This window comes from Culex quinquefasciatus, chromosome 2, assembly GCF_015732765.1.
Source record: "Culex quinquefasciatus strain JHB chromosome 2, VPISU_Cqui_1.0_pri_paternal, whole genome shotgun sequence".
NCBI lineage: Eukaryota > Metazoa > Arthropoda > Insecta > Diptera > Culicidae > Culex > Culex quinquefasciatus.
Genome location: NC_051862.1, coordinates 46,470,895 through 46,493,154, shown reverse-complemented (window position 1 = coordinate 46,493,154; position 22,260 = coordinate 46,470,895). Strand labels below are relative to the sequence as shown.

The following is a 22,260-nucleotide window of genomic DNA, read 5'->3' as shown; positions in this document are numbered from 1 at the left end:
GGCGCGAACTCGCTCGCCTGGTTCAAGCTAAATTTAAGGGAAAAACTGTCTACAAAGTCGATCAACTCCGCAAATAAAAGATCATCCAAACAGGTGCGATCGACCGTTGACGTGAGCTAGTAGTAGTAGCTTAAGTAAACATTAATTAATCCACATGAGCGGTTTCGCGCCGCCGTCCGGCCGCCAAAGATGGGCCGTAAATGTGTCCACTTTGTCGATGAGTTAGCGTGCCCCAGCAAAAGTGGCGGATACAGTTTTATTCGATTTGAAATGGGACCGAGTTGTTAGGTCACAAAGGACATCCATAAAACGGCGATTGACTGCAGAATATTGCAAAAGATTGCAGTTCTATAACTGTTTTTGAGGGAGGTCTAAATTCTGAAAGTGGGAACTCCTCCCCCAAAAGCTCTTGCCAATGCCAAGGTTTTATTTTGAAAATCGGTATTATTTATGTAGTTTGTCGATCATGATCATTTACGTCAATTTGTTATTTTTGCTGTCGTTTTCGTGAGTTTTTGATTTGATTTTTTTTAGAAATTTTAGTGTGGTTTAGGCTGAATCAAGAATGGGTAATTCTCTACCAACTCACACGAAATCGGGAAAAGTTGCCCCGACCCCTCTTCGATTTGCGTGAAACTTTGTCCTAAGGGGTAACTTTTGTCCCTGATCACGAATCCGAGGTCCGTTTTTTGATATCTCGTGACGGAGGGGCGGTACGACCCCTTCCATTTTTGAACATGCGAAAAAAGAGGTGTTTTTCAATAATTTGCAGCCTGAAACGGTGATGAGATAGAAATTTGGCATCAAAGGGACTTTTATGTAAAATTAGACGCCCGATTTGATGACGTACTCAGAATTCCGAAAAACGTATTTTCATCGAAAAACAATAAAAAAGTTTTAAAAATTCTCCCATTTTCCGTTACTCGACTGTAAAAAATTTTGGAACATGTCATTTTATGGGAAATTTAATGTACTTTTCGAATCTACATTGTCCCAGAAGGGTCATTTTTTCATTTAGAACAAAATTTTTCATTTTAAAATTTCGTGTTTTTTCTAACTTTGCAGGGTTATTTTTTAGAGTGTAACAATGTTCTACAAAGTTGTAGAGCAGACAATTACAAAAATTTTGATATATAGACATTAGGGGTTTGCTTATAAACATCACAAGTTATCGCGATTTTACGAAAAAAAGTTTTGAAAAAGTTACTTTTTGCGTTTCTCTTTGTTTCGTCGTCCGTGTCTGTCGCGGGTGACCATGAACGGCCATGATCGATGACGACCAACTTTTTTAAAACTTTTTTTCGTAAAATCGTGATAACTTGTGATGTTTATAAGCAAACCCTTATGTATATATATCAAAATTTTTGTAATTGTCTGCTCTACAACTTTGTAGAACATTGTTACACTCTAAAAATAACCCTGCAAAGTTAGAAAAACACGAAATTTTAAAATGAAAAATTTTGTTCTAAATGAAAAATGACCCTTCTGGGACAATGTAGATTCGAAAAGTACATTAAATTTCCCATAAAATGACATGTTCCAAAATTTTACAGTCGAGTAACGGAAAATGGGAGAATTTTAAAACTTTTTAGTGTTTTTTCGATGAAAATACGTTTTTCGGAATTCTGACTACGCCATCAAATCGGGCGTCTAATTTTACATAAAAGTCCCTTTGACACCAAATTTCTATCTCATCACCGTTTCAGGCTGCAAATTATTGAAAAACACCTCTTTTTTCGCATGTGCAAAAATGGAAGGGGTCGTACCGCCCCTCCGTCACGAGATATCAAAAAACGGACCTCGGATTCGTGATCAGGGACAAAAGTTACCCCTTAGGACAAAGTTTCACGCAAATCGAAGAGGGGTCGGGGCAACTGCTGTGTGAGTTGGCGGAGAATTACCCGAATAATAAAACAAAATTTCTTGTATAATAAATCTGAAAGTTTAATTTTTTTGCTAACAATCAGTTCTTTTATTAAAAATACAAATTAAAAAATAAAATCCATACAATTATTAATTTTTGATATGTTTTTGTTATTGGGCTCTTTCTATCATTAACAATGTATTTTCTTGCAATTCCGCTGTGAAACTGTCAACTTTTCCTCTCCTTCTGGAGAAACGAAATCGACAACCTCGTTGGATAAATGTACGGTTCGTGCTGAAAAAATCTTATTTTTGCAGCTTGTTGCATAATGTACTATTTAATTCCTAAATATATAAGAATTATTTATTTGCCTTCAGCTTTTTTTATAAATAACTACGTTTTTATTTTTTCTAAAATGAAACTTTTCAATCATTTTTTATTGAACCACACAAATTGAAAAGAACAAAAATTGTCCAGTTTATTTCGCAATCAGAAATTCAAAATATTTGTATGATTCAATTACTCATGATTTTAAAACATCAATCTTTTATTAAACATTAAATCCTAATTTATGTTATTCATTTAATTTTACTGAAACAAAATTCTTAAAAATGAGGGAGGGGAGAATGAAGGTCTTGCAAATAAGCCAAGGGGGGGATGCAACGAAAAAGGTTGAGAACCACTGATTGACGCAGTTGTTCATACAAAAATGGTACGTAAATATCTGGAAATCTATAACTTTTGAAAGAATTTTCTGATCGATTTGGTGTCGTTTTCAAAGTTGTAGGTATTGATGAGGATTCCCAGAATGAAAAAACGTGGACATTTTGTTTTACAAATAATCAATTCTCTAAAATCTGCATTTTTTTTAATTAAGGGGACAAAAACCACAACCTTTGAATCATGAAAAAAATTTGCAGCCAAGCTCTGATATTTAAAAAATTTGTTTTTTTTTGCAAAAAATAAACATTTTTCTGTAAATTTCCGTTTTTAGTTTTTTGTAAAAAGCGTCCATGATTGTCCATGATTTGTCCATTCTTGAAAAAACACCAACATGTTCCAAACATTCAATATGACGCCCATTTAAAAAGTTTGTCTTGGTCCCAAAATTAAAAAAAAAACGGAAAGATCATTGAATTTCACAAATGTATAATTTTTCAACATTGATAATTGGACCATTAATTGCTGAGATATTGGCATTGGAAAATGTGGGAATGTCTGGATGAAACTTAATTAATTTAAATTTTCTTGTTCCTTCTTTATATTGGCTGTATTTCAGTAACCAGTACTTTTAGGAATGTACAATCACGACCATTATTTTAAAAAAACATCGAAAACGGGAATTGTTCAGTTAAAATTAAACTTAAAGTGGCATTATCTTGTAAACGGTGCACTTTATCAAAAAAAAAAAAAAAAACTGTCAAATTTGATTTTACATTGAAAACTGAAGTCAATTAGAAAAATTGACGCAAATTTCTCTTTTTTTTACAAAAATCAGATTTTTTTTTTCAAAAAATCACAAATCGGGCAACATTTTTCATTTGTTAAAACACTATACAATTACAATTTTTCTCTGAGACTTCAATAATTAGATAGCCTCACAATGAATTCGAATAAAAAAAAAATTGATTTTCTCAGTGACACTAAAGATCTAATAAGATCCTGTAATTTTCAATGATAATTACAAATATTTTTTTTATTTGTTCTAAAATATGAATCTCATTTATATCGATTCAAATTCTCTATCCCAGAAACTAATTGTTCAATCTTGAAAGTTTCGGAGAGAAAATTGTAGGAAATGACTATAATTCCAAAACGGTGTACTTTATCACCCCTCTTCTCCCTTTATCGACTTTGGTCAGAGTCGGCATTAACTTCAAAAAATATTTACTACAGGCTTTATTTGATTTTTTTACCTAATTTCGATATTTTTCAAAAACATTTTCTTCGAACATTCTATTTTTTGATCATATAAATATTTTAAAATATTGTGCCATTTAAACGTGTTTTTCATTAAGTTATAAAAATATCTGTATTTAATTCAATCATAACATCACGCAATCAGTACTCTCGCCAATTTCCCCCTTCCCCTCCCTTCCTCGCACGATTTCGTAATCCCACATCATTAGTGAAGCATGTTTCACTTGACGTTCACGACGTGTTATTTGCTCATCTGCTATTTTCCCCCAAACCGCACTGCAGACGGCAACAACGATGAGAGCAAAAATATCCCTCCCTGAAACTTCTTGAATGCTGCTGCTGAGCTAATAATACGCAAATTTGGTGAAATCATCGAAACGGCTCTAAACCGTGCGTGGTAGTGGAAAGGTCGTTCCGGCGTGGCCTAGTGAAACAATTCATGATTTGGTTTCACGACGCCGCTGAACTTGATCGACTTGCGTCGTGACGCTGCCAAACGAACGTCATACCGAAAGCGTCACATCCTGATCTATCATGTGACTTGGTGACGCGATCATCTCTCTTGCTCTCTCTCTCTCTCCACCAAATACATCAACAGTACTTACATCCTCGATCGGACACTGGTTATCTAGAGGCACTAGTGGTTTCTCCGGCGTAGGTCGTGTGGCGTAGTAGAGGGCCGTGGCGGCGGCCACCCCGGTCAGGGCGATGGCGCCACCCGTGCCGCCGACGTACTGCAAACATCCGTCCAGGTCGTCAACTGAGAGAGAGAAAGAGAAGAAAGCTGAGTTAGTACACAGTTTAGTGGTTGCGCAGAAGCTAAGCGTTTTCCTTCTGCAAGTAGTGGCAATTAGCCTGTGGTTAGGCTACTGGATGCCCCCAAGAAAGCTCGTTGTGCTTAACTTTTTTATGGCGGTAAGATACCGTACTTTTTATTAGGGTGGTTCTTCAGCAATTTCTTCAACTTTAAAATCTTCAACGGAAACGCAAAAAATATGTTTATTTTTATGAAAGATTGTTCAACTGACAGTAACATCCAATAGAGTCATTTTTATAGCTTGATTATCCCGTAATGACAATTACAAATAATTGGTTTCTTTAATACATCTTAACAAAAAAAACCATGTCATTTTTCTGCCTTTACACATGATTTATCGATTCATTTCCATGCCGACACCAACACCGAACGACAGTCACACACTTTTTATGACTTTGACTTTGGCTTCATTCAAGCAATTGCAACTCTTAATCAAAGTGCAACCTCCACCGGCCGGGTGTGCCAGTGGCATGTACTAATAACACAACACTTCCCCACTTGGCTTCCTGACGACCTCCTGCCACACTTTTCAGCTAAGTTCCAGGGAACGCCAACGGAATGGCGCTAGCGAGTTCCAAGTCTAACCGTTCAATTTCCGCGAGTATGGGGAGCAATTATTATTATTATTGTTATTAATAGATCGTAGCACGTGGAAAATATTTACCAGCCAGACGACGACTCAAGCGGTGCTCAGCTGATCGGGCAAAGTTTAGACGCTCTGGGAAACACTTAGACATGGGCAGAAGAGGATTTCTCCTTTGCAAACTGGCACGCAGCTAAAAATATGCTTTGGGACACTGATCTACACCACTCTACGATAAATCAAAATTTTGCTGCTCTCTCAAGAGTGGAGATTCTCTTCTTCGCAGAAATTAACCCTCATTTGCACTTAAGTTTGATTGTCAAAGACTTTATTTCAGATTTCTAAGCATCCAGATCACTGACCTTTTTTTTCTCTCTGAAACCATTTAATATTTTTTTCCACTAATACATATGTTAGATTACTCGTAACATTTTAGAACTTTTTCCATCAATATCAACTTCAGTAAAAACATCTGCTACTCAAAAGTGTTAGTCCGCAAAATGTTGGCTTGCAATTTTTAATCTTATCCATTGTGACTTTTCACAAAAAATTAAGCTAAAAAAGGATGTCGGCTAAAGTGATGAGAATTGGTCAAACGGCTTAGAGTGATCAAAATGGGTATATTTCCCTTAAATCAGAGGTGAATTCCCAAATTAAGTATTTTTGATATTTTTGGCTTTTTGTGATTTTTTAAACTGCTAGTCCGAACAACAGAAGTTTTGATGCTCCGGGACCCTCGGGGATGGAACATTGTATTACCACAAATGCCCTGGGCACTATTTGCCGTGGTTATAGTGTCACGTATTCAAATCAACGAAAAATATTGTTTTTGCATGTCGATTGCTGTTATAAAAAAAACATGGGTTGGAAACATACCCATGCTGAAAGTATTTGAAACAGTGATGTCACTGTAGAGGGTGACGATTCTCGAGATTTTCAATTTCCCGGGAATCGAGAGTTGAACTTGGCAATTTCCCGGGAATTTCCGGGACTCGGGAGTTTTTTTTACTAAGCCAACAGTGTCAAAAATTTAACATGAAAAGTAATAAATTTGTTTCTTTTAAATGAATTCAGTTACTGTTAATTCATACTAATTCTATGAAACGTTAATTTAAACAGCCTTATTGTTTTGAGGAACTCGAGGAACTATATAAAACTTTTGATTTTTTTTCTGTATCTGCAAAAATAAAATCGTTTTTTGAGTTTTTTAAGGCTCAAAATTGTAGTTTAAAATATTTACGAATCTTAATTCGCACTGAGTGATTGTGAAACTTGTTATTAGATTTTTGTAAAAAAAAATAACTAATATAGCTTATATATAATTTCCCACTATCGGGCATTTTGCAATATGATAAACAACGACTCAAAACAACAAATTAACTTTTTTTAATTTTTTAGTTCAACATTAAATATTCATTGAAAAAATATTTACAGTTATCAGCAAAACCCAAATGTTCAAAAAAAACTAGATTGGATTGCTATGCTCAAGAGAAGATATGGAAATTAACTTTGCTTGAAAAAGCTTTTCCCTTTTACAAATAATTCGAAAAAATAATATTTGAAAATAAAACATTTGATTTCATACTTGGGGTGTAACTGCTAAATAATTTTTAAGGTAAATTTTTGTGTCCACCTTTTTTTGGCTTCTCTAAATAATAGTTATTGGAATTTTCGACAAGTTAAAATTTACACTTTCTAAATAAGAAGATTAGAGAAACATTGGTTTATTCGAACTTGAACATCAAACATTGGACATTCAATGTTCTAAACAATTTTGAATTTAAAAAAAAAAAATTTCTGATTAGTTTACATAATTTTGCTTCGATATTTATAAGTTTAAATTTCCCGGGAGTCTCGACCGAATTGTGTGTGTGTGTGTGTGTGTGTGGTCCAATCCAATACCCGCTAACCGGTAGCGAAATTATGGGAAAGTATAGTTTGTATCAGATTTTTGTATATGCCGAATGCTGATACAACTTATCTCAGTCCCGGGTATTAGGTGGTGATAGCCCTCGCGCTGCTTCCAACGACCCGTTTCAGAATGACAGAGCTCCTTGCGGTCCAATTCCGAGGTCGCTGGGCATTGTTCGGCCCCGCCTAAACATAGAAGCAAGCATCTGAAGGAAACTCGATCTATATTTAGACTTCCAATCCCGTCAGGCAAATCAGGGATCAGCGCGTATTTAATATGAGAAGGTGTTTCAACACTACGGATCATTTCATTGATAGAATGTAAACCTTCTGATGGCCGATTGCTTAGCGTCCCAGACCACCAATCCTAAGGCGTGAGTTCGAATCTCGCCTGATACATTTTCGTTTTTGTTCATATTCAAAGTTCAAATTCATGATTCCAAATTTCAAAGGAACCGACCGGGATTTGATCCCTGAACCTTCTGCTTGTGAGGCAGAAGCCGTAACCATTAAGCCACGGAGCCGGTTTCCCGGGAGTCTCGACCGAATTTCCCGAAAATCGAGAGGTCCAAAAATGGTAAATTTCCCGGGAAATTTTTCCCGGGAATTCCCGCTCGTCACCCTCTAGATGTCAGTGACAAAATTGAGTCTTCACAAGGAATTCTGAAAATTAGCAATTTATATTTTACTAAAATGACTGTCCCGCCCGTGTGGATCAATCGGACCGCGCACTGGACTCACAATCCAGAGGTCGCCGGTTCGAATCCCGCGGCGGGCGCTCTAAAATTCTTTGTGTAAATATGGGTATTCGGCGCCGTCGCTCCGTGCCATACTTTCATACACTTAGGAGCCCAGGGCGGCGAAGTCCTTGTAGATAAAAGGAAGACACTAGTGGTTGGTACTAGCAATGGTGGCCGACAACTATAAAGTCAACTTCGTTTTTTTAAAATGACTGTATCTTGGCACTAAAGAACTAAATAATCAAAAAGCAAAATTTTTCAGAAAGAAGCTGCCTCAAAAATAATGGTATTGGTGAAAATGTCAGGCAATTTCATTAAAAAAATGTATCATGTTGTCAATAAAAAAAAAACGACTCTATGGATTAATATGAATGGGACCTGGGGACCCTTAACTATGATTTGATGTGAAAAACGGTGCAATTTAAACAAATTTTCCAATGTCTTAAAACAAAATATGATATTTTTTAAGAAATTATTAATAAAGTGAAAATCAATGCAAAATACGATATTTTATTTAAAAAATATGGTATTTTACACTGAAAATTGTGATACAGCGAAAATCTATGGCAAATTTAGACACATTCACATTTTGCAAATTAGAATTTCGCATTTAAGAATGTTTGAATTTGGAAATTAAAACATGCTTGGAAAATATTTGCATCAGACTTAATTTAAAAAATCTGAATTTAAGAATTTTTTGAAATTGAGGATTAAAGAATTCAGAAATTTAAGTATTTCGAATTTCAACTTCTAGGATTTTAAATTTTTTGAATAAAAGAATATCAAAAATTATAATTATCAAATTTAGGAATTTTTGAATCCATGAATACTAGATTTTTGGAGTAATAAAATTTTAGAATCTTGTAATTTTGTAATTTGAGAAATTTTTGAATTTTAGAATTTTTAAGCTACTATTCAAGAATGTTAGAGTTTTAGATCACACAAAATTGTTAATTTCTGAATTTTATAACTATGTAATATGAAAGATTGATAATTTTAAAAATTTTAGGATTTCTTACTGAGCATTACTCCACAAAATCGACCGATTTAATGAATTTGAAATATAGTTATTTTTTGCAATTTTGGTTGAAACTTTATCAGGGGATTCCGTATGACCTAAATAGGTACCTACTGTGTATTAACGCTCTACTGTCCAATTTTTTTTCGAATTTTTGTATTTTCCCCGTGTTCAGGAGGTCATTTCGAGCAACTTTTGTTCTACGAAAAACTTTACTTCTCTTGTTTCATGATTTTCTTGTTTAATTTATAATATTTTGATTTGCATTTATCTTGTTTAGTTTATGTTTGTGTTTGATAGTTTTTGGCCTATTCTATCACCTCCTATCATCAGATTCTAATTTTTTTCATGTTTTTGCAGTCACTTTTCTCCATTTTTTGCATGTTTTTCTCATTTTCTGCTATAAAATGGCACCATTATCATTTAAGTTGTAAAAATGCGTAGAGGCATAGTCTTGAACACTAGAAAAATCACTGCATACTTCTTTTTACTTAAAATAAAAGAAATGTTAGTAAAAACACAGCCAAAGTTGACCCTTAAAAAAATGACATTTTTTAAAACATTGGCAAAGTCACATAAAACAAGTAAAACCTAGGACCCTTTAATTTTTTTATAATTTTAAAAGTTCTTCTTTCCAATGCTTTTTAAAGATCAAAAATTGGTTGAAAAATTGATTTTTGGCGATTTTTTAATCGAAGCCCGTCTAAAGGCGAGGTTAGGTTGTAGAGGGTAAATTGGTTTGTTAATACAAACATTATTCAATTATTCCAAAAAATAATAAATTAAAGTCGTTGCAAATATTTTTTTATTTTTTGTCGCCCCTTCACGGAGAAAAAATCGTGAACAAGCGTTCATGAAAATGGGAACCACGATGGTACGTTTTTCAAAATCGTACCATGGGATTTGAACACTTTGTTCGAGGTTCCCATTTTCATGAACACTTGTTCATGATTTTGGGAACTCTTTTTTCTCCGTGTTCCCCCCTTAAAAATCGAGCGATAAATCAGAAGGCAAAAAAATTGTTAACAAAAAACTTCCAAATTTTTATGGAGAAATAGAAGTCTTATCAACTGAAAACAAATTGAAATGTTTTTTTTTTAATCATATTTAGTATGTCTGGGATCAACCGAAAATATTTTGATTTATTTTTTAAATTCTGTTGCATAGTAATGCAAAAAGTTTTATTTTTTCGGCTGAAAAAAAGGTTCGTCAATACTTAGATAATTCGAAAACTAATGATTGCAATACAACTGGGCAGGTGTAAAAGGCATTTTAAAACTCTTTTTTTCATTAAAATGTGAATTCCAAGGCCTGTTATTTCAATTTTTATATTTTTTTATTGTTTTGCCCCTTTCCCTCTCGACTTTGGCCAGAGTCGAGGCACATAAACTTCAAAAAATATTTGCAACAGCCTAAAGGAAATGTTAGTGAAAACACAGCCAAAGTTGAGCCCAGAAAAAAAATCATTTTCAAAAACATTGGCAAAGTCACACAAAACAAATAAAACTTCTAAACCTGAAATTTTCTAAAATATTAGAAGTCCATCTTTTCAATGCTTTTTAAAGATCAAAAATTGGTAGAAAAATTGATTTTTGGCGATTTTTTAAATCCCCAAGATAACTGGTAACGCTCTCAGTTTTAGTGTTAAACAATTATGTTGCAATGACACAATGTGACACAAACGTCAAATTGAGAAAAAATAAAACACAATTTTAATAAACTCCTGATTATAATCTATCTTTTTTTTTTGTTTTTTAGACACATGTGTTCCAATGTTTTGCCCATTTTCAAACTAGATACTTTAGGGTTATTATTTTTGGCAAGAGCGCGATTTACCGTCAGCTGAGCGCTACGCTGTGCGTACTTCATCAATTACGTCGTTTGAGCATCAGCTCAACAACTCCGTCGGCTCTAAACAACGCGTTGGATAACCTGCCTCGCAGCATACCCCCTTCTTAGGAAAACCTGCTCTTGCGCAAGTCCCGTAGTAAACTGTAATGTAGCGCACTTGTGTTTCGGTTTTTTTTGTTGGTGCGTACTAAAACGTGCCAATAAATTCGCGCACACACGCACACCTAGCCATAATTACCTAAACTTTTCAGCGAACTTTTCATCTCTTTACTTTTTATCTCTTCTTCACCTATGAGATGATTCTTCTCAATGATCCTCAAAAGTGGTCACTTTGAAGACGCACTTTGAATCGGTCAATCAAGCTGTCAACGACCGCGACACCAACGTAAATAAAGCACACACACAAACACACACCCACGGTAAGTGATTAGACACATAAACAATAACAAAAACAACAACTACGACGGCGCTACTCTTTCTCTTCTTATTTTTTCTCCCGCTCTTTTTTCTCACAGCGCAAAAGTTGCTTCTGCGACCTTTTTTTGCAAACGACGCGACGCGACTTAACCTGACCCCGTAGTAAACAGTACTAAACCGTGGGGAGTGTGAGAAGCAGACAGGACTGCCGCCGGTCAGTTGGCAGCATTTTTAGCCGGTCAAAACCCAACAACGCAACGGTGTGTTTGTGCGCGCACAAAAATTATAAACGTGTTTGACGAGTAATTCACGCGCGCGGTGTGTTTGCGTGTGCGGTAATGTACGTGAATGTGCGTTTGCAGAGAGCAAAACTTCTTGTGAGCTCCCCATTGTGTGTTTTTGATTTGGTGGCGAAGAATTTGAACTGCGAGTAAACATCAAAACATCGCGAAAAAAAATTGTTTCGTTGTCTTATTTTCGATGGTCGAGCTTAAGCTCGGTCTTTTTGGGGACCTGGAGTCGGAGTCGTCAAAACTCGAACAGCTGGAGTCGGAGTCGGAGCCGGAGTCGGCTAATTTTATGAGCTGGAGTCGGAGTCGGAGCCGAAGATTTCTGATAACCCGGAGTCGGAGTCGGAGCCGGAGTTATCTTAAATTCAAGAAAAAATATGTTTTTTTATTGTTCAGTATTTCCTATATAACAGTTTAATTTACAAAACAACTTATATTTTTAATTGATTTATCAGATGTCATTATGTATTTGAAGCTTTTTATTGTGATTGAAAAGCTCTAATTGGGTTATTACACTATAATCACTAAATGATAACCTCTTACCCAAGTATGTAGTATCCTGGTAGTATCATAATTCAAAAAATAATAAAAAAATATTGGTTATGTAGTCAGACTACATTTATGTGCCTTTTCAATTCAAATTTGAAAAAATTTCATCCAGATATTTCTGACACAAAGTCATCTTTTACCCCGACAGCGAATGTCTTAGAGGTTTTAAGTTAAATCATTTTTTAGGAAAAAATTACGAGGTACATTAAAAGATCATAAATAGTAATCACTGTTTTTGCAAATCGAAAAAGCGTCACTGACAGTTTAACTTTTGTAACAAATAATCAACGATAATAACAATCTCTTACATGAAACTCAACATGCGCATTTTGTTTATAACTGAGTACAAGGAATCAAAATGTTGCATTTAAAATAATTGAAACTAACAAAAAATGTCAAAAGAAGATGCAACAAATTTGAAATATTCATTGATTGTTGATTTTGATGTTGATTTTAGGTAAACTATTTTGATATCGTTGCAAATTATCGTTGAACAAATCTCAAGAATTCAGTACAAAAATGAACTAATAAAAAATGTATAGAACAAAATAAAGGATTTAAATTTATTTTTCAAATATTATAAAAAAAAAAAACAGAACCAAAATTTATCAACTGATACGAATTTTCTCATACTGTATGTCTTACGCCAATATGACGGAAGGTGATAATCATTGCAAATCAATGTACCTTAAAAAATGAAATATTTGTGACCTAGAAAATATTTTACTTGTGGATATTTGTTTTTTATTATATTTTAAGTATTTTCATATATTTTGATGGAGACGAAAGATCATCCACACGGAGAGACTGTGCCCAGAAATTTTAACAATTAAAATTGTTGATTTTACTTTCGTAAATTTTAACAAAAACGTACTTGTTACTGCCAATATTCCGTTAAAATAACTAAAATTCAGTATTTATTTAATAACCTGTTTGTTGAAAATGCTAGAGGCAAAAAGCTAACAGATTTCCCGAACTCGAATGAACGTGCTCGACTGTTAGCTTTTGTTTTAGGAAAATCAAAAATTTTGTTGGTTGAATATAATTTACATTTGGTTGAATATTTAGAAGATAAACTTGGGTTTGTTTACATCTGTCATTTGAAGTCAGGATTCGAACGAGAGCGGTCGGTTTGTTGAGTTCGTGTTGTTAATTGTGAAGTAAGAGGATGTGAAAGGTGAAAATTACACTATTTGGCAGAGGCGACTCGTGCCCGAATGAAGTACCTGTTCAATGCTAAAAAAAATTTTAAGCTTTTTTCTTTCGAATGGCTTTTATTTTTACTTTTTATTATTTTTATACTATTATAAATTTCTGTTTATGCAAATAATTAATTAAAATTATGTTTAAGACTTTTTTTATCTCGTTAAAATGTATTTTTAAGACTTAATCATTTGCGTGGGGAATGTGGAAAAATAGAGCAATCGCTCTGCCATCCTTATCAAAATTCAAGGGAAGTTATTGAATATTATACTGAATTTTAAAAGTATTCATCAGGATGTTCAGAAAAAACATATCCGTTTGCGTGACGGGACAACATCGTAAACCTGGACTTTAAAAAGGCACACCAAGAAAATCGCTACAGTTTTGCTAGCTTATTATTTTTTAATTTTTGCTCTTCTACACATTATCACAAATTGAAAAACGAATCTTTTGCTCCTTGGACTGAAGAAATTGGTTGAAATTTGAGTTTTGCCATTTCTTTCCGTGACGGGACAACGAAAGGAGCAGTTTTATGAAAAAAATGTCCTCTCCTATTCATGGGCTTGCAGACCTTATTTGGTCAATATTTTTGGCGTTTAGGGTAAGAAAACGTATTTAAAGAACACTGCAATTTTCAAATCATAATAAAAATGAAATTTTTTATATAAAAATTCGAATTGGAAATTGAAAAAAGTGACTTTTTGGTGTAGCTTCGCTAAGAATCGGTCTAATAATATATACAACTAGAGTGAACCGGGACTACAGTCTGAATAAACACAGTCGTTTTTGGTGCATTTAATGGCATCAAATCTTAAACTTTTTAGGACTGCATCCGCTTTAAATAGAACCATCCGAAAAATAAAATAACGATCATGGTTGAATCTACTCAGTAGCACAGCACCTTTGATATTTTGCAAAACAAAGTGCTTAAAACCCTTCCCTGATCTACTGTCATAATTCTTCTAATGTGTCCTAATGCTTCTAATTTTAATGCTGGGAAAAGCACAGTACTTTTTTCTTTCAATTGTTTCAATTCAATCTATCAATCACACTATCTAAACTTAACATTACATGACTTTCCAGTAGAGCAAGAATCCACTAGTAAGGGAGCGTTCTTTTATTACGTAACGCAGTAGGGGGAGGGGGTCGGAGGCCGTGTTACGCTCCATACAAAATTTTTAAAATTTGTATGGAAATTTTGTTACGAGGGGGAGGGGGTCTAAAGTCCGATTTTTCGCGTTACGTAATAAAAGAACGCTCCTAACCAAGAAGATCGAAGAGGTTCAACGCGCGCAGTTGAACATTCCAGTTCTAAAACAAGCCATCACCAGTCTGCGCAAAACAGCCTGATGCCTAAAAGTGCGCCAAATATAGAGCAATATCTGTCGTGCTCTCGCGCTCTCTCATTTATTCATGCTCTCAACGTGCTGTCAACGCGCTGGGTTGTTTACCTTTTGCATGCAGCTCCCTGGAGAGCTGAGCGAGCTAAGTCGGCTGGGGGTTGGGGGTGGCATTTCGCTCTCTCCCAAAAATGCTGTCAGTTCACGCTCTCAGATTGAACCAGATTTACCAACACATCGATACTGCCGCTGCGTATGAATAGGAAGCTCTTTACATGTGTTGTTTTTTTCTGTATGGAGATTTTTTCCCCGACGTTCAAAGGGTCGGTGTGAACGCGACGGGCATTTGAGCGTGGCTCGCAGGGCTCGCATTTTTCGCTTTAGTATTGGTCAGAGGCGACTCGTGCCCGAATGAAGTACCTGTTCAATGCTAAAAAAAATTTTAAGCTTTTTTCTTTCGAATGGCTTTTATTTTTACTTTTTATTATTTTTATACTATTATAAATTTCTGTTTATGCAAATAATTAATTAAAATTATGTTTAAGACTTTTTTTATCTCGTTAAAATGTATTTTTAAGACTTAATCATTTGCGTGGGGAATGTGGAAAAATAGAGCAATCGCTCTGCCATCCTTATCAAAATTCAAGGGAAGTTATTGAATATTATACTGAATTTTAAAAGTATTCATCAGGATGTTCAGAAAAAAAACATATCCGTTTGCGTGACGGGACAACATCGTAAACCTGGACTTTAAAAAGGCACACCAAGAAAATCGCTACAGTTTTGCTAGCTTATTATTTTTTAATTTTTGCTCTTCTACACATTATCACAAATTGAAAAACGAATCTTTTGCTCCTTGGACTGAAGAAATTGGTTGAAATTTGAGTTTTTGCCATTTCTTTCCGTGACGGGACAACGAAAGGAGCAGTTTTATGAAAAAAATGTCCTCTCCTATTCATGGGCTTGCAGACCTTATTTGGTCAATATTTTTGGCGTTTAGGGTAAGAAAACGTATTTAAAGAACACTGCAATTTTCAAATCATAATAAAAATGAAATTTTTTATATAAAAATTCGAATTGGAAATTGAAAAAGTGACTTTTGGTGTAGCTTCGCTAAGAATCGGTCTAATAATATATACAACTAGAGTGAACCGGGACTACAGTCTGAATAAACACAGTCGTTTTTGGTGCATTTAATGGCATCAAATCTTAAACTTTTTAGGACTGCATCCGCTTTAAATAGAACCATCCGAAAAATAAAATAACGATCATGGTTGAATCTACTCAGTAGCACAGCACCTTTGATATTTTGCAAAACAAAGTGCTTAAAACCCTTCCCTGATCTACTGTCATAATTCTTCTAATGTGTCCTAATGCTTCTAATTTTAATGCTGGGAAAAGCACAGTACTTTTTCTTTCAATTGTTTCAATTCAATCTATCAATCACACTATCTAAACTTAACATTACATGACTTTCCAGTAGAGCAAGAATCCACTAGTAAGGGAGCGTTCTTTTATTACGTAACGCAGTAGGGGGGGAGGGGGGGTCGGAGGCCGTGTTACGCTCCATACAAAATTTTTAAAATTTGTATGGAAATTTTGTTACGAGGGGGGGGGAGGGGGTCTAAAAGTCCGATTTTTCGCGTTACGTAATAAAAGAACGCTCCCTAACCAAGAAGATCGAAGAGGTTCAACGCGCGCAGTTGAACATTCCAGTTCTAAAACAAGCCATCACCAGTCTGCGCAAAACAGCCTGATGCCTAAAAGTGCGCCAAATATAGAGCAATATCTGTCGTGCTCTCGCGCTCTCTCATTTATTCATGCTCTCAACGTGCTGTCAACGCGCTGGGTTGTTTACCTTTTGCATGCAGCTCCCTGGAGAGCTGAGCGAGCTAAGTCGGCTGGGGGTTGGGGGTGGCATTTCGCTCTCTCCCAAAAATGCTGTCAGTTCACGCTCTCAGATTGAACCAGATTTACCAACACATCGATACTGCCGCTGCGTATGAATAGGAAGCTCTTTACATGTGTTGTTTTTTTCTGTATGGAGATTTTTTCCCCGACGTTCAAAGGGTCGGTGTGAACGCGACGGGCATTTGAGCGTGGCTCGCAGGGCTCGCATTTTTCGCTTTAGTATTGGTGGGTTGGAAAGAGTTAAGGGTGGCGGGCCAAAGCTTTTTCGGTGCATGCAGCGCTGCTGAACATAGGGCGTTGATTTTGTTAACGTATATTCAAACAAAAATTGTAATTGTATGTTGCTGGTTAAAAAAGCACCACGGCACATAAATAAAAAAAAAATATCCACTTGAAATTGGCTACCTGTTCAATGAACAGGTTGAACAGGTGGACGAGTCGCCTCTGGTATTGGTGGGTTGGAAAGAGTTAAGGGTGGCGGGCCAAAGCTTTTTCGGTGCATGCAGCGCTGCTGAACATAGGGCGTTGATTTTGTTAACGTATATTCAAACAAAAATTGTAATTGTATGTTGCTGGTTAAAAAAGCACCACGGCACATAAATAAAAAAAAAATATCCACTTGAAATTGGCTACCTGTTCAATGAACAGGTTGAACAGGTGGACGAGTCGCCTCTGCTATTTGGCTAAGTTGAAGTGGCAAATCGAAGTGCACACTGCTGCAACTGTGAAGGTGGAATTGGTGAGTAAGTTTGTTGATGATTTCTTTGCAGGTGATAAACTATGAAGAGCGAAACGAGGACATTCGCAATGGGGACCTCTGATGCGAGGGGACTTTATGATAATGTTTGGAGGAAAGAGAGGGGCAGTGGAAGGAAGAGGCGGGCCAACCCTTGCACGACAATACTTGCACGGGCAAATTTAACAAAATGTTGGTTAATCTAAGTAAGTATGGGTTTAATTTTACACAACAATTTATCTATTGTGTTTTTAATTAGAAAACTGAATCACCAGGAACCTTCGTGCTTACGATGGATATTTCAGAATCATCAACCATAAAATACATGGAAATGCGTACACATTATATCAAAATAAAAATTCGATGGTGGGAAATGTCTAAAAAATAAAATACATAAAAGATATAAAAAGAAGATATTAATATTTTAAAAATGCTGTTGAAAAAGACTGCTCAATAAACTGGTAAGTAAAACTCAAAATATTGTTTTCAGGAATCGGAGTACGTTAAATAAATTGAATCAAATGCAATGAAAGTATGTTGCCAAAAGTAGTTGTTAAATTAGTGCAAACTGGGTAAGTAGCATTATTGATATTTCTTGTTTATAATTACATTTATTTACGTTCCTTTTATCAGTTTAGAGCCGGAATTAATTTTTTATTAGATTAATAATAAATTTCATATGTCTATTTGCAGCAAAAGGTTCGCCTTGGTGTAAATTCTGTGTCCAACCTCAAGAAAAATAACTAAACATGAGACCGTTGTAGATGATGACGACTTATCGGATGATTTCTCAGTGATGGTAAGTGAATACAACACTTAATTGTATACAACATAATAAAAATATAAGCTTAAAACTTGGTGAAATTTTTGCTCGGTTTCTACTTTTAAGGAATTTACGAGAAATTAAACATATTTTTTTGAACATGTTTAACAAAATTTGTAAAATGCTTTTTTTATTATAATTTTTTTTAAACATTAATCAAACATAACATGTTTTATAATAACAATTAAAAAAAATACAAATAAGTACAAGTACAACAAGTTAATTTGTGAGGCATTATTACAAAATTTACTGCAAATTAAATAAAAATATTGCTAACTACAGCTAATTACTGACTACATGTACGAATATTTTTCTGTATTCAAGTAAGACATTAGTTAAAAATATAGCTAGAAATTCGGCCCAGCCTGTATCGTTAAATAATTAAAGAAAATATATATAGACACTAACATAAATAATGTTTAATTAAGAAATGTTTTGTTATAAACCACTAATAATTTGCTGCATGCAAAAATATTTCAGTTGATACAACGAAAAAAAAAGTTAAAAAATAGTTGAAAAATATTGTCCAGCCTGTTTTTTACAGAATATTTAACAATTATTCAGCTGAAAACAAAAAAAAAATAGTTAATTTTATGAAAAAAATATTCTAGCAGTCGACTGCTAGAATTTTTTTTTGGTCATTTAACCAACAAAAATGGCAATTCTAACTATTTTTTTGTTACTTTTACCTACTGATGGTCAGCAATTTCGGGTTAACAAAATCAACAATCGATTGTTGAAAAAAAGCTGTGTAAAAAATTAGCCCATACTTTTAGGTAAATTAACCAAGAATTTCTTAGATTTGCCCTGGCCGGTCTCTCCGTGCATAAAGCTTCGTTTTAGGTGAAGATTCACGAAGTATCGTGCACCTCTTTTTAAACTATATAAAATTTTAAAATTAAAATAAATTAAAAATTTCAAGGTTAAAATATTTTCCATGTCACAGATATTTGAAAAGGACATCTTAAGCGTCCTTTCCACGAAGAAATTGTTTAGATACATTGATTTGCAATAATAATCTCCTTCAGCCATAGCGTGATGTCTATGTACGCATTAAAAAAAAAAAACAAAAAAATGTTTCGTTTAAAATTGTCATTTAAAAAACAAGGTGCCTGAAAGTGGGCAAATTGAATTTTAATGTTCAATAGATCATCAAGGCCAGGTTTCTTTGAGTTATTCATTCAAAAATAACAATTTAATATTTAAATTTATTAGCTTTGAAAAAAATATTTTGAAATTTGAGGTTAAGCAAATAAATCCAAATTTACTTACCAAACTGTTCTTCTCAAAATGCCTCTAAAACTGAAGATATTTTTTGATTTCTGTTTCCATAACGTATAAAACTTATAACCTAGAAACTTTTTTCCTGTTTATTTGCTTTATTTTGCTTTCAATTAACTTATTTTTCTTGAGAAAAACATGACGCTTAGAGAGTATTTAAATAATCCTATTTATCAATGTATTAAAAATAATTAACCAATAATAGTTAACTAACTTTTGAAACATTTAAAATATGTGGAGTCGGAGTCGGAGTCGGAGCCAACCATTTGTTGAAAGCTGGAGTCGGAGTCGGAGTCGGAGTCGGCTAGAGTTGGTAGGCCGGAGTCGGAGTCGGAGCCAACCATTTGTTCAAAGCCGGAGCCGGAGTCGGAGTCGGAGTCAGCTAATCTGAGAAAGCCGGAGTCGGAGTCGTTTGAAATATGACCCGACTCCACAGCCCTGAAATAATCTGTAAACATCAAAACAATCGCTATTTTGAATAAAATTTTGCTAGAATTTAAGAATATCAGAAATATAATTTTCTGCTTTGCCTTCCCCGTGCTTCGAACGCCTATGAAATATTTCAGTGAAATGTTTCACTTTTTTTTGTAAACTCATATTTTTATTTCATTTAATTGTTTTTGCATTGGATATAGCTCCCAAAGAAATTTGAAATGAATGTTGATGTTAGAATTAATCAAATAACACAGTTTTGACAGTTATTATGCGGACTTATATCCGAATAATTGATAAAACAAGGGAGGTGTCCGGGTTTCGAAGCGTCCGGGAATTCGAATCATGACGTTATGGAATCTTTTTTTTTTTTAAATTATGAGGTTTTTGAAGATTTTTACACATGTTTCAGAACATCTAACAAATATCTTCCGCAGTTTTCTCTAAGGGGGTGCTTATTAACCCCTCTCTCCCTACAAGTTGTTGTAGAAAGACATATTCAAGAGATAAGCGAAATTTTAGTTTGTTTGGACCCGTAAAATTTGCTGATTCTCACTATTTATACAACTTATTTTATAAAACTGTTGGTAGAAACTTGCTTGCTCACTTCCGATTGAGCTATTTATCACTAGATTTCAGTTGAAAATGCTTTTATGAGCTGTAATTGAACGTCAAAGCACTGAAAGAGGTTAACATTAGAGGCACGATGGAATTAGATGCTGTTCCCCTAGTTTTTTACAATAGATAAAAATCAGCAAGAAATTATATCAAATCTAACATTTATCACAATTTCCCAATGATTTCACGTGCAATTACCCCCACTATTTCACACATCACGATCACTAAACAATGTAAGCATGCACGATTTAAATTATGTCCCACTACTGTCAGTGTGGGTACGTGTTCAAAATGGTTAGTAAATACACTGCAGTGTGATAAGAGAAAATCCCCCCTCCACCTCCTCGCCAACTTCTGTACCGGGTTTTTCCTATACCCAAGTACACCCACGCAACCATCCAAACGATGATGTTTGATGTTATAATTATTTTTGAATTCCCTCGCAACGCTTTTCCGCCGCCGTTCATCAGCTTAATTGTTGTCGTGCAAAGAGCGAATTTGTGGACCGTCCACTTGCAGCCGTGTTTCGCACGGTCAACGCTGTTAATGACCTTTCGGCGACAGTGGATGACACTTTTAGATATTCTGAAGAGGAACATTGTATGACTTTGTAATCGAAAAGAGTAAATATTTAGCTATGGTTCATCGATTTCAAAGCACGAAGTTCAAAGACTATAATTACCAATCTGATACGCCTATCGTTTGATTCATGATATTGAAAGGAACATAAGATGGAGGGAAATCATCAATACCTCTTAGCTGGTCAGTGAACTTAACTGTGGACAACTAACTGATACCTTGCTAAAGCTCTTCATAACGGGCTGTTATTATTGGCTTCTTTTCAAGTACTTGAAGAGCACAACAAAAGAAATCTCACTACAGCAGTGATAAATCGTTTATGACAGTGTTACATCGTGTGCCACAAAGTCTGAATCCCTGAAGAAGTAGGATTTATCGAATGACGTTACCAGCTGGGACTTCCGACCATTGTTGTAAAGTCAATTCATGATAAGTGCGATAAAAATATCTTGAAAATATATCATAAAGATATAATGCAAGTCATATTATGTAAGGCCAACAGCAGCAGCTTGGTAACCGAAAGCACTCTATAAATACAGTGCAAAAATATCGGACGATAAAACTCAATCCGTTTCATTGATAAAAAGCACGATAACGGAATGGCTTTACAAACTTCAAAGAGTTTCACCAACGTCACAGTAGGGTAAGCTTCATGAAGATAGCATCAATTTGCAAACGGATTCGATAATCCTTAAAAGTGCAAGTCAATGTGGGAGACCATTGTCCTGACCTTGATTTATTTTAAATCTTGATAAAGTCAGACAATTGCAAAACAGGAAAAAATTAGTTGGGCAGACATAGGGAAAATGTAGAGCATTTTAATTTTTGATACCAGATGAATTACGTTAATTTCAGAATCTGGACCACTGATAAACGTACAAAATATGTTGGAATAATTTGCGTCAACATTTAGAACTAGATTACGCAGTAACGATAAAATTTCCCAGTGATTCATGGCAATACAATTGAGTGCTTTGTAATAAATGGAGAAGATGTCAGGGTCGTTATGACATTTTCCCACATCGATTGATATATCAATGTTGGAGCTTTACTAAGAGTTTTGGTATTTTAATAAGGGGTTCCGAGTTTGTGGGAAAGACATTTTAAATTTCTCTAAATCAAGTTCAACAAAAACAAAAAATATTATTTAAAAAAAACTTTGCAATTAAGAAAAAAATCACAAAACTTTTTAGCCAGTTTAAGTCACTATCAAGCTTAAACAACCCTGAAAATATTTCTTTTCACAAACACTATTAATTTGAAAAAAAAAGTTGTTTTGTGCGAGAAAAACGGGTTTCAATGTTTGAACTTGAATAAACAAAAACTAGAGTTCGCAACGTAAACAAAAATAAACACGTTTTGTTTGGTTGAACATTC

The 22,260-nt window shown here is 34.6% G+C and overlaps 1 protein-coding gene across 3 annotated transcripts in view; it reads right to left on the bottom strand.

The window, feature by feature from the left end:
- LOC6044806 (long-chain-fatty-acid--CoA ligase 6) overlaps window positions 1-22,260 on the bottom strand; it is a 74,260-nt gene that overhangs the window by 37,927 nt on the left and 14,073 nt on the right. For 2 of the 3 annotated variants that reach the window (XM_038255238.1, XM_038255239.1), the window contains exon 3: window positions 4,390-4,544. In XM_038255238.1, the coding sequence (XP_038111166.1) occupies window positions 4,390-4,544 (155 nt within the window). Of the gene's footprint in view, window positions 1-4,389; window positions 4,545-10,942; window positions 11,078-22,260 lie in introns of those variants that run through there. The other variant, XM_038255240.1, reaches the window with a different exon arrangement.